The 14,637-nt window shown below is 39.0% G+C and overlaps 2 protein-coding genes across 3 annotated transcripts in view; both read right to left on the reverse strand.

Moving 5' to 3' along the window:
• LOC116173441 (membrane-bound transcription factor site-1 protease) lies at positions 1–8,317 on the reverse strand. Of its 2 annotated transcripts, none has more exons than XM_031490923.1 (7): positions 7,012–8,317; positions 6,665–6,963; positions 6,236–6,615; positions 1,796–2,001; positions 1,345–1,748; positions 758–1,235; positions 1–600 (listed from the first exon to the last, which is right to left on the reverse strand). In XM_031490923.1, exons 1-7 carry the CDS (start codon positions 8,132–8,134, stop codon positions 383–385), a joined length of 3,108 nt encoding a protein of 1,035 aa, XP_031346783.1. In that variant the 5' UTR covers positions 8,135–8,317; the 3' UTR covers positions 1–382. The 2 variants fall into 2 exon arrangements, with proteins under 2 accessions (XP_031346783.1, XP_031346784.1); XM_031490924.1 differs by having other exon boundaries at positions 459–611.
• Positions 8,318–11,380: 3,063 nt separating this feature from the next.
• Positions 11,381–14,637, reverse strand: part of LOC116173655 (Down syndrome cell adhesion molecule-like protein Dscam2) — a 42,307-nt gene continuing 39,050 nt past the window's right edge. Inside the window, 11 exon segments of the mRNA XM_031491284.1 lie at positions 11,381–12,060; positions 12,063–12,152; positions 12,203–12,350; positions 12,404–12,579; positions 12,631–12,747; positions 12,793–12,933; positions 12,981–13,124; positions 13,173–13,422; positions 13,469–13,920; positions 13,967–14,263; positions 14,307–14,615. Coding sequence (XP_031347144.1) covers positions 11,765–12,060; positions 12,063–12,152; positions 12,203–12,350; positions 12,404–12,579; positions 12,631–12,747; positions 12,793–12,933; positions 12,981–13,124; positions 13,173–13,422; positions 13,469–13,920; positions 13,967–14,263; positions 14,307–14,615 — 2,420 coding nt within the window. The 3' untranslated portion in view covers positions 11,381–11,764.

Below are 14,637 nucleotides of genomic sequence, written 5' to 3' on the forward strand. Positions count from 1 at the left end.
TCTTAGTATCTATATATCGATTGCATGATCAAGTATATAAAAAGCCTTCATTAGGAGATCATTTTTAGTGTTTCAGTATGTCAAAGCATAATGACAAATTTCACGTTCGGTCACTAACAAGTCTATACTTAAACAATTGTACTCGCCTCGCTACGATTGGAACGATATGTGCTTACATGAGAAATTCGTTAGTAATTGTCGAAATACAATACGGTTAACATAATTTACAAATAAACTATATAGAAATAAATATGTACAGAAAATATAATCTCGATGTATAAATTCAACAATAACACCACAGGTATTTAATAAATCACGTGAGACTAAAATTAAGCAAATCTATCACAAATATTTACGTCGAAATAAATAATAGGCACTCGTTTTAAAAGAAAACCTTTCGCATACACGACTTTCGCCTTTTCGGCTTTAGCACTTTACAATACCACTTAGCTAAAACGTATAGAATAAACCCTATCACGATAACTAATACGATATTTGTGACGTACAGAGAGCTTTCGGATTCTAAAATCGCCGCCGCCGCCGGCTGTTTGTTACGCCATCCGAACGCGTCGTCAAAATTCGAATCCAAATAGTTCGTATCTGCAATTAATCTATTGTTACATTGTAGTACAGTTCATGCCCGAGAAGTGGGCGTGATCCATTTTGAGTGTGTAGCAAACAAAATGCCTCAGGCTAACTTCAAAGACATGTAAAGTTCTAGCTAGTGGATTAGTAAATAATTACTACAAGTGGTCACCTTTCAACTCATTTTCGATATGGAGTATAGGAACGATCTCGTCACTTATTGCTAGCAGTTTCTGAGGTTGATATAAGTTGGTGGTGGCGGATACGTTCAAAGGCACTGGCTGGGACCAGATTAGATGCGGACATTGAGGCAGTTCGCGAGCTTGGTCACCGCCGAAGTGTTTTTCCAACACCTTCGAGTACCGATACAAACGATTGCCTTCCATGCGCTGAGGAACCTCTGTTCGAACTTGCATGGAACGGTCCAAAATTTCGTTCTGCTTAAAGATCGAGGGTAAATGCGAGGTGGACGTGTACTCCAAAATCGCATCGAGCATCCAATAGCAAGCCTTCTCCAAGTGATTCATGTCTAAACAGTTGGAGTCACCGTAAACGACAATTCGACCGCCTTTATCGTTCGATTTCGTCTGTAAAAATCCTAAAATCGGCACCAGAAATTTTTCGTTTGCACCACTCGTTATACCCATAACCTATAAGGAAAATTTATTATTTTCCACAGTTATACCAGAAACTGTAGATTTAAATTTTTGAGAAAACTTGTCTGTTTATTGAGTTAGTCCAAAATTTATATCAACTAACTTGATATGCTTGGTCCCTTAAATCGCGTCCGATCAACAAACCATTCTCTGGAAACTTGGCGATGTTCGTTCCCGAAGCGTAGTACATCTCGTGATCGCCCAACTTAAATTCGCCCTCGAACACCCGATCGCCGAATTCTATCCCCCAAGAGGCTAGAAGGTCGTTAAGCGCGGGAACGTTGGCGCCTCCGGTATCGGGCATCCACCACTGGCGCGTGTTCTCGTCGTAGAATTTCGCTTTCTTCATCACAGTCACGTTAAACCAGTCGGCGAAGATTATGACAGATAGACCGGCATCAACATCGCGCTTCAGCTTGGCCACCTCCTCTGGGAAAAACTCTTCTTCAGAGTCGACGATTAATAGGGTTCCATAGTGGGAGGCGTCGAAACAGGTGAAAGGGGTGCCTGGATTTGACTTATTTTTCAATAGGAAAATGTGAGGTAAGTATTACCTAAAACTTCAATGTAGTAACCTGCGTTTCGTAAGTTTTGGTACATATCCTTGAAGTTTGTGTGAATGTGGTCACCGTTCCAATCCAGAGGGTTCGTTTTTATTTTCAAATTGTCCCGTGGGAAATAGCCTGGTGGATAGCGGAGGTTATGGTATTGATCCCATAAAATTCGTTTGTGACGAGGTGGAGTTGGAATAATTTTCGCTCTAAAACAATTCCCTGATCACAATTCAAAAACACGCAACAGACCAAATATTGAAGCACAGAAATGGTGGAGATACTGTGAAGATATCGGAATAATGACAAAAGGATTTTCAAAAAAGATGAAGTTGCACGTGAAACACGCCCAAGATTTTATTCCAACTATGCGTCTCAGTGGTAGAGCGTTGGGTTACATGGGCGGAAGTTCGAAACTGAGCTGAGGCAAGAATGATTCCTCTTATGCGGGTCACTCTGTAACTGGGCACAAGCCTGTTGAGAACCCAGAACAAGAGAGGGACAATAAATAAATAACAAATTCCAATTTCGTTCCCTCCAGGTTGTAGCATCCTTTCTCTAGAAAGTATTTTGGCAATTACAGCATTTGAAATGAAGCCATAAAAGGTATATACAGTATGTCCGAGAGGAGGTTCACTATACAATCGATTTTACATTTTTCGAGAAAAAGTCCTGCTTGTTCCCAATGTTTAAGACTGCTTTACACAGCGATACAGTCGCCCGCAGACCGGTATCTCGGATACACCTGTAACATTGCGTCTTACGAAGCCGGTCACACACGCATACTTCTCATACTCTCAGTCCTCAACAGTAAAAAGATCTGCGTAAAGCATACCCACAAAGTTGTACTTTTGTTAATAATCAAGGCTGACCTGATTTTATATGTGAATATTTGGTGGTGCTATCCACCCCGTACTTTAAAGGAAAAATAAAAGGTGAATTTAGCTTTTGGAACAAAAAGGATTTCTTTTTCAAAAATGAAAAATCTCAGGAAATGTGCCTATATATACAGGGTGTTTTTTTGGGAGCTTTAGTTAAACGTTTCTGGGAAAGTAAAATACGTAGGTTTTTGAAAATTTGTACTTAGGAGTTACTCTGAAGCCGAATCTATGTAAAATATTTTCAAAATGTCCGCACTTCCGGAAACACCGGAAGTAGATAGTAATTCCGTTATTTTAAATGGCAACCCCTATTTTTTATTGCATTTTTGGATTCTACGTGAAATTTCAGTTCTTTTGATACCCATATGTCGATATCTGCCATTTATGATTTTTAAGTTATTTTGACTTTAAGAAAAAAAATGGCGGATGCAGATGGTACCTTGATAATTGATTACTTGAAAACGGTTATAGTCATGGCAACCCATTTTTATCAGTGCATAGAGAATGAATAGCGCTTTCTTTTAGTGTACTTAAAAAAAAGTTAAGTTGCGTACAACCGCACCTATGGAGATCCAAATTGAAGAAACTTCAAAGTCCATAAACTCAGTTTTTTTAAATGGAATGACCATGTTCTTAATATTGCATGAGATAGAGAATCGAAATTGGCATATTTTGATATTACATGTTCCTATAGCTATCTTTAACAGTTTCTGATTTATTCCCATTTCATTGGATTGATCTCGGAATTGATGCCATTTTTTTTCGCATTTTCTTTTTAGTAGTTGGCCATGATTTTATAACAATCGAATTTTAAACAAATCAAGGAATGGAGTCTTTAATACCATTGATTCTAGTTCTAGTCTAAATAATTCATTAATAAATAACTCATTTATTAAGGATATAGGACGGAAAATTTTTGAAAAATTTGTTAATCTTGCATTTGCAATTCAATTCATTTTCTTAAATATTCTCTTGTAGAGCTTTGTATCACTTGTGCTTCAACCGTTTGTAGTGCATTAGGGGTACAAAATTTCCAAAATTCATACAATTTCGTTCCAGTTTTAGAATGAATGTACGGAAAGCACGCGCCGCGATTCTGCCCATTTCACCATAAATAACAATTAAATTCCAAAATAGGTGAAACCACTGCGAGTCATTTTTCGATTTTTCAAAAACTTATGTTAACCTATAACAGTGGGTGATGGATTAGTGTCACTAGATTTGTTTAAAATTCAATTATTATAGAATCATGGCCGACTACTAAAAAGAAAATCCGAAAAAAATAGTGTCAATTCAATAAAATGGGAATAAGTCAGAAACTGTTAAAGATAGCTATAGGAACATGTATTGTCAAAATATGCCCATTTCGATTCTCTATCTCATGGAATAGTAAGAACATGGTCATTCCATTTAAAAAAACTGAGTTTTTAGTCTTTGAAGTTTCATAAATTTGGATATCCATAGGGGCGGTCGTATGCAACCGGTGTTTCCGGAAGTGCGGCCATTTTGAAAATATTTTACATAGATTCGGCCTTCAGAGTAACTCCTAAGTACACATTTTCAAAAACCTACTTATTTTACTTTCCCAGAACCTTTTAACTAAAGCTCCCAAAAAAACACCCTGTACAGTATGGTCTACAGTCTAAAGGGTGTAGAATTGGTATACGCTAAGGAATGAAGATGGTTATAAAATAAAAACCGAAATCGATAGCCTAAAACCGAAAAACAAAAACTTTATTAGTTACCTTACAACAGCCCATAAATAAGAAACTAATATTAATGGAGCTCTTCATCAATAGAAGTAGGCACTATCCCAATGTTAAAACATATATTCGTGGGGCAGATGATGATACAAGTATGAAATTTGGTATGAATGTTCCTATCAGGTTTCTGTTTTATATAAAAACGATGGTCACTTACAACATTTAATATGGACGCGTTTACTAAAACGGCGGCGCGTATTAACTATATTAATGGTACATATCTTTCAAATGATGATACTACTATAACTCTCGCCAGGAAAGATTGCCGGTCACAGCGCACCTTGTGTTGATCTGCAATCTGTTTTTCTTAAAATGCGAGCGACTTCCGGAATGTTGAACGAAAAGTCTTTTTGTTCAACATTGACATGATACTATCCCGGAAGTCGCTCACATCTTTAGAAAAACATAGATTGTAGACCAGGATCAAGTGTTCTGTGACTGGCAATCTTTGCTGGCGAGAGGTTTATGAAATTTAGTATGAATGCTTATGGTTATTGATTTATATGAAAACGCTGGCTATTAACAAATTCAAAATGGCTGCCGTTTTCAAAAATGGCGGCACCAGCTAATGCAAATATTAACTGTAGTATTATTAAAATAACTACTTACTGTCAAGGTATTGCAGTACACCGCATAACTTCAAGCAAAAAAATATCACTTTCTTCTAAGCTCCTGTATAGTAGGAACTGGCGGTTGCGTAATATCTAGGTTATCTCTCTTTAATACCCGTAAGTTGGACGTGACAGAAAATGGATGTCAATAAGATATGTCGAGGTGCATGACATGGGGCGTTTGTCATTCATAAACCTAACTACGATCAAATACCTTAATACCTATATTAATACAGGAAACTGACATTGAAAACCGGTCGTAAAGTCACTCTATCTGTACAAAGTGGCGCAATTCGGCCGTCATTTTGATTCCAAAATTACACGATAAGTTTCATATGTTGGAGTGATGTAATTTAGTAAAAAAAATGGCATTCACAGCCAAATATGTAAAATTCAAGGCAAAAATGCATCCTAATGAAATACTAAGTGTTTAGTATGTATCACTGGTTATTAAATCCAATATGGCGCCCATAAGATATAAGAATGTAGATGTGATTTACTCAAAACCACAAGTGATAAAGAATTTTATTTTAGCAGCACCATCAGAAAGTTACGAGATCCCCTAAACATCGGAAGAACTCACCCTGTATATTGTTTTACAATGCTATTGTAGCGGCACATAAATAAGAAATACACAATCTGCTGTTCCTGATCTTACACGACAGTATTACCAACTGCTATGTAGATTTTCGTATAAAACATCCAGAACACTGCATATAGTGCACATGCGAAAGAAACGTCAAAGTGTTTGAGGGCGTGATACAGGGTGCCACATATAATCTCTACCAATCACGTGCCGAGTTTGATACAATTTCTTGGACAAAACACTTGCATAATGTCACACGTAACAAACTTGCATGAGAGAAACAACACAAGAAAACGGAAGACATTTTTCATACACATCAGTAATAATATTAGAAATTAATGATGTAAGAAAATACATATTGTCATACAGTAATTTTGCAAAACTGTTTACATAGATTTCAAGGCCATCTACCAGTTTAAATTGTTCAATAAAATGGAAACTTGCAACCTGCCATCATATCAAGCTCATTAATCTATTGTAGCCCTGTGTACTTCAGCCTTGACTTCAGCTTTGCAATCGAGCCACAACATGCAATTTTTTCAACAGTTTTTTGTACAAGATAGACATAAAACTGATCTGCTTTGTCCATAAATCATACCTACCTAATGGGTAACGTAACAGTACTCTGTCTTGGTTCTTCCTCCCCACTGGCCGGTGGCGATTCTATTGTTAAAGTAATATGACCTTGCGCAAAACCGTCATAAGTGGCACCTTCTGTGCTTACAGAAAAACTGACCGCAAGCCATCCCGACCACGGCCACAGAAACTCAGAGTACGATATTGCGACATCCAGCAGCTGGCCCTGCTGTGGGCTGTACGGGTGCCATTGCGGTTTTCCCACCACATGCCCCGACACATCAAGTCCATTCAGAATGGTCACATTGACGATCACGGGTAACCCACCGTAGTATAATGGCTGTGTACAGTAAGGCCACATATACGGACACTCACTTAAGTCTATATAGCTCGGACTTAAACTGGCCTAGAAGTTGAAGTTCAAGATGTTAGAGGCACAAATCTTAGTTTCATACCTGAGGTTTGTAACTGCTTAGAATCTGATACGCTTTGATGAGATTAAGCTTGCCATGACCCTGCTCAAACATATTCACACCTGGAAGGCGCCGAGCTGAAGCCATTAATGCCTGTTTCATACTTGCCGGATTAATTACTTCACTTCTATGCAACACCCCGCTAGCCAAAAGAGTAACAGCTCCGGCAACTACAGGTGAAGCAACACTTGTGCCCGACAACGAGCGACAGCCGTTATTAATGTTAGAGCCACGAACTGCCGCTCCGTATGTGACAATATCTGGCTTCACTCTACCGTATCCTGAAATTTACATTTAAAACCCGATTACAACGACCGTGCGAGGTTCACCTTGAGGCAACTCCCAGGTGGTCATACCGCGCGATGAAAATTTTGCAATTTGATCTTCAAAATTAATCCCGCCAACACCGATCACGTCCATCTGGTCCGCCGGGTTATTTAACGTGCCATACAAAGGACCGTCATTTCCAATTGCAGACACCATTATCACCCGATTGGCGGTAAGCTCCCAAACTTTGTCTACAAAGGGATGGTCTTTAAAGTCGGGTCCACCTATACTCAAATTAAGTACGTTAATCTTCTTCAAAATCGCATAATTAAACGCGTCCAGAAACCAGGAGGTGTAGGAAACTTGATTATTTGTAAACACGCGAAAAATGTGCAGCTCCGAATCGGGGGCGAAACCCAAACAATCCTTACTGGACGCGATTATTCCGGCAACGAAAGTCCCGTGGCCCAAACCGTCATCCAATGTCTTTTCGTTGGTCCAATTCGTGCGCTCCTTTACCTTTCGAAAGTGTGGGTGATTCTTTGATAGGCCTGTATCGAACACGGCGACCTTAATCCCCTTTCCAGTGATCCCCATGTTCCACAATGCGTCCGCTTGCAACACAGAAGTAATCTGCCTCGGAATCGCTCTTAACAGTCGCCTACTGGTATGCCTACCAGTTGCTTGCCAAAACTGACTGTTCTGAATGCGACGAAGCCTCCACCCGGTGCAACCGGCGCCCACGCAATTCACAGGCTGAACTTGTTCGTGCGTATCAATCAGCTTTAAAGTGCGTAAAACCATTCGTTGCGCTGTTACACCTTTCACACTAGGATGCCGGCGCAGTGCCTCGACTCCGGCTGCAATGTCGACATCCCCCAGGGCAACCACATCAAAATCGCTGGGATAATCGCTCGCCGGATTTTCACGCGCTAAAATGCGCCAGTGGCTGACGCCCGATGAATTTAGGGCAGCGTTAACGTAGCTGGCTCGTGCATTATTCTTGTAATACCCATTAAACGTAACGATGTACTCATTCTCTACTATCTTCGATTGGTAATTCACCTCGACACTCTTCGACGACGTTAAGTTACAGCAGACGGGAGATTCCAAATTGTCCCTCGCATTGTCGCAAGCAATTAAGAGAATGTAACAACTTACAAAGAGAAATAAATAATTAAACATCGTTAATTTCGTACGGATTTTCGTTTTTTGCGATACATTTTGAGCTTTACTTGAGGCGGATAATAAGCGGCGTGCCGTAAGACGACTTTATGACATTTTTTATATAAAAAACTCACAAATTGGAGCAATTATTAAATAAAAGGAAGTTAATTAATTCCATTTTGACATTCTACTTGTCAAAACACTAAACTGAAGTTGGCAACACAATAAAACACTTTAGAATAGCCACAACCATTTCTGCACATTGACGTAACATGCAAAGGGGGCACGGGATTAAGTTATATACATGGGAGTGGAACAAGAAAAACAATAAATACTGATTTACTAAATATAACTTATTATAGATAGCATTTAAAATACTGTACATCATAATTAAATATACAGGGTCTCTCAGATCGAGTAAAATAAGCTGGGGCGGGTGATGTAATTATTGCTATTTTTTACAGCTGAGATCTAACATTTACGTTTAATAGTGTGGGTGCGAATCAGAATTAGTACTTTTAATGCAGTTGCCTGGTATACAATTTTAAACAATAGATGAAGTAGGTTCTGTACCATAAAATATGGGACGATTGTACCTGATGGGAACGTTTCAATTATGTTGCAGTAATTTACTACTTCGATTAAAAATAGTGTTAGTAGAAGACTTGCACTACGACAAAGAATTATGGCCGAATGACGGAGAATATCTCTTGAGATCTTGAGAAATGTAAGATCTGGGTTTGAATTATTGTATAGAAGTTAGTGGCCCTCATTTCCAGTAATACATTTTGAGCGATATTTTTAAACTTTAAAGTACGATTTCACGGTAACTAATCGGTAGACTTTAAGAAAATCCCTTCCAAATGATGAGTCGTTTGGTCCATCGTTATATTTTACATTTGTGGGTTGCTACAACCCCTAGGACGGGGGTCGATCGGTTTTTAGATTTTTGTAAAAATATTAATAGCATTCATGTCTTGTCTATATTAATATTAAGTATTAGGTAACTACTTTACCTATTATCAAGTCTAGTTGTGCTCGCTTTAATAAATGATGAGTAATCTTGGCGCCACATTCTATTAGGCGTCATTTGTCACTTTGTAACGCTACCCTAACAATGACATAAAAACTCTGGAAATTGTAAAACAGGGGTTAGGCTTCGAAGATTAAAAAGTATTTCCAATACCTTTTAAATACCCCTTAGGGCCTTTTAAATACCCCTTAGGGCTCTTCCATCGCTAGACGAGCCTATAAAGTTCTGAAAAGATAGCGCTAGAAAATGCCTCCTTGGAAAGATACTACAAAACTACGGCAATAACAAAGCTTTGAACAAGACCTTTCACTGGAAGCACTCCCTTCATTTTTTCTGTCGTCTTGGGGTTGTTCTTTAAAGCCTTCAGAGATTAAAAAGTATTTCCATCGCTAGAAAAGCCTATGAAGTTCTGGAAAGATATAGCTAGAAAATGCCTCCCTGGAAGCTGATACTACAAAACTATGGCAATAACAAAGCTTTGAACAAGACCTTTCACTGAAAGCACTTCCTTCATTTTTCTGTAGGTACGGCACTAGTAAAGTTTATCGCATCTTTTATGGGTAAGTACAGTTTGACTTAATTGCGGAAATTGCTTTTATGCAAAAATGATAAGATAAACTAAATATTTAATTCTGTTTTACTAATCTAAAAAAATACCATATAGCTATAGGTCTTTATACCACAAGTGGAGTAGAAGGATTAGTACACCATCGAGTGTAGTCGAGACTGCAGATGACGAGGTCGATTGAGCCATCTGTAACGCACAAGTGGTCTAGGTAGTCAGAATTGGGGGACTGGTGGAGATTTTTGGTACACGAATCCGATAAAATTAATTTGGTCCACTTATAATAATGATACCAAAAACGTATAAAAAGTTGATATCCTGTGGATGTACAATAAGCATCATATGTCCTCATATTCGATGGTGACCATATTGGGATCTCGGAACCATAAGAGATTCTATGCGGTTAAATAGAGGCAAAGTGTCGCAGTTTGAGGACCAATCTAATGACATCTTAGGAATTAAGTGATGACATTCCAAATACTTTCGAAACTGCGAAAGAAACAACAATTCTTTTTTTGTAACTTTTAATTAGAGAGATCTTTTAAAACAAATGTTACCTTCTCAGAAGTCAAATGCAACCGAGGATTTAGATTCTTCTAAAATCTCAGAGCTATCACTCATTGTTCTCCTCAAAATTGAAATTTATACTATAGGTACACCTACTACAAATTGTTCTAGGTTCACTGCAGGATTTTAGATCCTTCAAAAGCTTCCTACACCTTTCTAAACTTTCCTATACGCTCATTTAAAAGAGTTTCAAGCTCCAGTGCTTACATCAGCCCCATTTCGTTTCATTTTATTACCTATATCTTCTTTTTTTACAAGAGAGAACGTTTGTACCGATGGATGATATATCTAATCTACTGATACCTTACCTTAGTTATATTAAACAAAAAAAAAAGTTGTCATCATTTATTGATTACTACAATATACCTCATGACGTGATATTTGCCACTCGCAGAACGTATTTTTTGGGAAACTGTTCTATAAGAAATCTTAATTAGAACGATGGATATTAGAATGTAATGTGAAAGTATCTTACCATTGATGTTGGTTAGGCTTTACATAGATCGACCCGCTTAAAACCATGAACCCTAAAATCGACGGTGCAACTAAAACGGAAATAGATATAACATGTAAAAACGAGAGTAATGCATTCCCAAAAACGGAACGAAGGATTCTTTTGCAAAATATTCCTTAAAAATGTGCATTGAGGATTGAGGATATATTGTTAGCTTAATAACATGTGATTAAGTTACAGTTACAGTCATTATACCTACAAAAATGTGTACCCTCTAGGGGTAGGTATTGCTATGGACCTCAATTTGGAGGCGGAGGGACAAAAAATGTTTTGTTCATAAATTGTTCATTACCATTCTTGCGAAATAAAGAAATATAAAAATCGCCAAAAAGAGATTGTCGCAGATACTCGAGGTTCACCACTAGCTGTGCAGAATGTACGAGTACCAGCCCATCATCCTAAATAAAAGATGGATCCAGCACTAGGTGTAGATTTTTTGTATTTCGTGCCCTGTTAATTGTAACTGAACTACGTAAATAATAAATAACAAAATTAAAAAATGGAGCCCTTGGTAAAATTTTTGATTTGCAAAGTTACTCAGTTTCGGTGAATAATTTGAGTATTACCTACTGAATAAGCCCAAAGTAATATGAATTAAACTTTATTAGAGGTAAACTATGTGATACAGTTATTTGTTACAGTAACAGGATGGGGCAAATTTAAAAATTTTGATTTTTCAAATTGATTGTTTTTCTTTGTTGCTGTACGATGTATGCAGGTAACAAGTTTATTGGAAGAAATGGAGTTCTCTACATATTTCTCTTTAAGTAAGTAAGTATATAAAATTTATCCAATTTTTTTTGGAATTTCGAATAACAAAATTTATAAACAGGGCGTTCTCTAAATTTCTTCTTTTATACAAATCGTTATATTATATACCATTTCATAACTGAAATATATTTTGATTTTTTTTCTCAAATAATTTAACAAAAACCTTAAAAAGTTTTGATTATTATCTAAAACCACAGTTTACACTGCAATAGAATAGTCTGACGGCTGCCCAGATCCAGCTGGTCGTGACCATAGCGAAGATCGCAGTCCCAGTTTGAGCTTTTTAAGCGTATCGATATCGCACTCGGCCTCACTTAGCTCTGGTCTATCTGGTGTATGTGTTTCTGACTGTGACGCCGTGCGCTCTGTAAATGCTGTTTCGGCCACAGAGAGTGTGGGTAGTAGATGTCGCGAAGTTGCTCTACCTTGTGATAACCACCTGGAGTTAATCTTTATATAAAAATAATAAGTACGTGTGCGCCTTGCTTTATTTACCTAGATCTGCTACGCCGTGGCAGTGATTTTTGTTCCGACATTGGCGATATGTCTGAAGAAGTGCTGGATTGAGCACCATGATATATAAAATCTGCAAAAGAACTAATTGGTTACGCCCCAAAACAAACACTAGACAGCTACTATGCTTAAGTTTCATATCTAATTGGTTGGAAGACTCCGTTCTACTGGAAGTGATTTGATCGGGATCTGAATCAGATTCGTCACTATCTACATCTGTTTTCCGACTAGTTCTTCTCCTACCGTGGCCTTTAGCACTTTGAAATTTTTGCTAAAAACCTTTTGTATGAATTAAGTCGAATGAGAGGCGAGAGGCGAACTTACGATATTGTAATAGGGGGAATTTCGTTGAATTGACGATGCGGCTGGAGGAGGAGACGCACATCCTTCAGTAATTGCATGTTCATGATACATGAAACTATGTAGCATTGTGTTTTGTGGCAGTGTACTTGGTTCAGACAACTGAAAGGTTGCATACGGCGAAATATCTTCTGAGGTTTCTACGAAACGAAAAAGTTACTGGAACAAATTTGTTGTTATAAGGCGCAAACCTGGTATTTTTTCGCCGGCTTGTAGAGCTACTTTGTGTATTGTAGCATAATACCGTTCTCTTTGTGCTTCAGCGTTTTGTTGATTATCTAATTGTTCTTTCGCATCCTCTTCTTGATCTACAAAATTTCAATGAGCCAGATTCAGAACGTCGACTTACTCACTATTCCTTAAACAAGCAACCGCAGTCACCCCAGCTGCTAACAGCAGAATCATTATAATAACAACAGGTACCATAATTTTGAGATCGGCGTAGAAAGGCGTTGAATTACCCTCTCGTTTCATCAGATCAGGAGGTGGCGCATCTAAATGGTACAATTAAATTTTGCATTCACAAACGTAGGCCATTTACCTCCGTCTTTTGCTAAGGTGGTGAAGGCAAATTCTTCAGTTGCAAAGCCGGCGATATTGTGCGCTTCTACTTTTACGATGTACTGAGTTGAAGACGTCAAACCGGTGATTGAGGTTCGTCTTTGTGGCTTCAACGCATTCGAAACTGAAAATGGGAACTCTACGACACCAAGTGACCAAGACAAGTTCATACCTAACGTCCACTGGGAATCGCTGGCTTTTCTATATTGTAAAATAAAATACAGCAAAGGACAGCCGTTGTCAGGCCAAACGTGCAGTCGTAGTATCACAGCGGTAGTGTTTGGAAAAACAAATGTGTTCGCAGATGGGACTCCAGGTGGGTGTCCCTGTGTTCGCGCTTGTAGAGGGTGACTCGGCGGTGAACTACCAATTTTGTTGATTGCCGTTAGGTGTAGATGGTACGATGTGCCGCACAGTAATCCCTAAAGATTAAACTGAGCACTTTGACCTAAAAACTAATTTACTTACTTTCAGTTCGTAACTAGTGGCATGTCTGGACAGTGACAACTCGCTAATGTCCCCGTGCTCCTTTTTGTAACTCAGAGTAAATCCGCTAACGGGCGCTCTACCATTGCTCCCAGCTTTCCAATGTAAAAGAACGCTACTACTGGTGGCACTACTGACATACAATAAAGGTGCGTCTGGTGGAACTTGCACAACTAAGTTGTACGTCACTTTATCCGACCCCTGACCGTTATCAACTTGGCACGTGTAATTTCCGGAGTCGCTCAAGTGAACGTTACCTAGAATTAGCTCTCCTGAGTCTAGAACTTGCTGTTTTTGCTCATCCAAGCTCTTTAATACGTGGTCGCCACGGTACCATTCTCGCCTAGGTGAACCTACTGCAGCACAAGGTAGGGAGACCGCACTCCGCCATGCGCGAACGATTTGGCCACCGAATGAAATTATTCGAGCCGGCACTAAAAACTGATATTAACAGAAAGCTGTGAGTATCTTCAATGAAACCTCGAGCCGTGGGCATCTGCGACACCGTTCTGGAACTTTGACCTTCTCCAATACGCGTAGACGCCGTTATCCAAAATTGATACTCAATGTGAGACTGTAGACCTTTCGCTTCGTAGCTATTTTGTTGACTGGAGACGGTTTGCTTTGCATGATCCACCTCTTTACGCCCGTCCATGCTACGTTTGTACAAATAATACTTGGTAACAATCCCATTGGGCTCAAAGGGCGGAAGCCATGACACTAGCAGTGACTGAGGGGAACTTACAATTACTTTTATATCGGCTGGTGGAGCTGGAACTAAGGTACATGTTTTTAAAAGTCGAGAAAACTGTAAGCCTACCATCCTCCTCGGTTTGACAAAAAGTCACAGACGTTAAAACACCATCTCCGATCTTGGTGAACGCCAAAACTTGCATGGTGTAATTAGTGTACTTTCTTAGACCGGTAATTACGGTCGTCAACGCCGTAGTTTTTCGTGTTTCAATTTCGTCACTCCCTCGCCAGTTGTCATCGATGACCGGTTCATACGTCAGCTTGTATCCTTGCAAAAGACCGTTGCAGTGTTCAGTGGCTGGTGGTTGCCAACTAACTTGTAGGGATTGGGAGGTAAGGGCGGTGCAACGCATGTCTTCGGGTGGGGCGCTGGGTACTAAAAGAAGACAGTCAGGCGC

The sequence above is a fragment of the Photinus pyralis genome, unplaced genomic scaffold (assembly GCF_008802855.1).
Source record: "Photinus pyralis isolate 1611_PpyrPB1 unplaced genomic scaffold, Ppyr1.3 Ppyr1.4_LG6, whole genome shotgun sequence".
NCBI classification, from domain to species: domain Eukaryota; kingdom Metazoa; phylum Arthropoda; class Insecta; order Coleoptera; family Lampyridae; genus Photinus; species Photinus pyralis.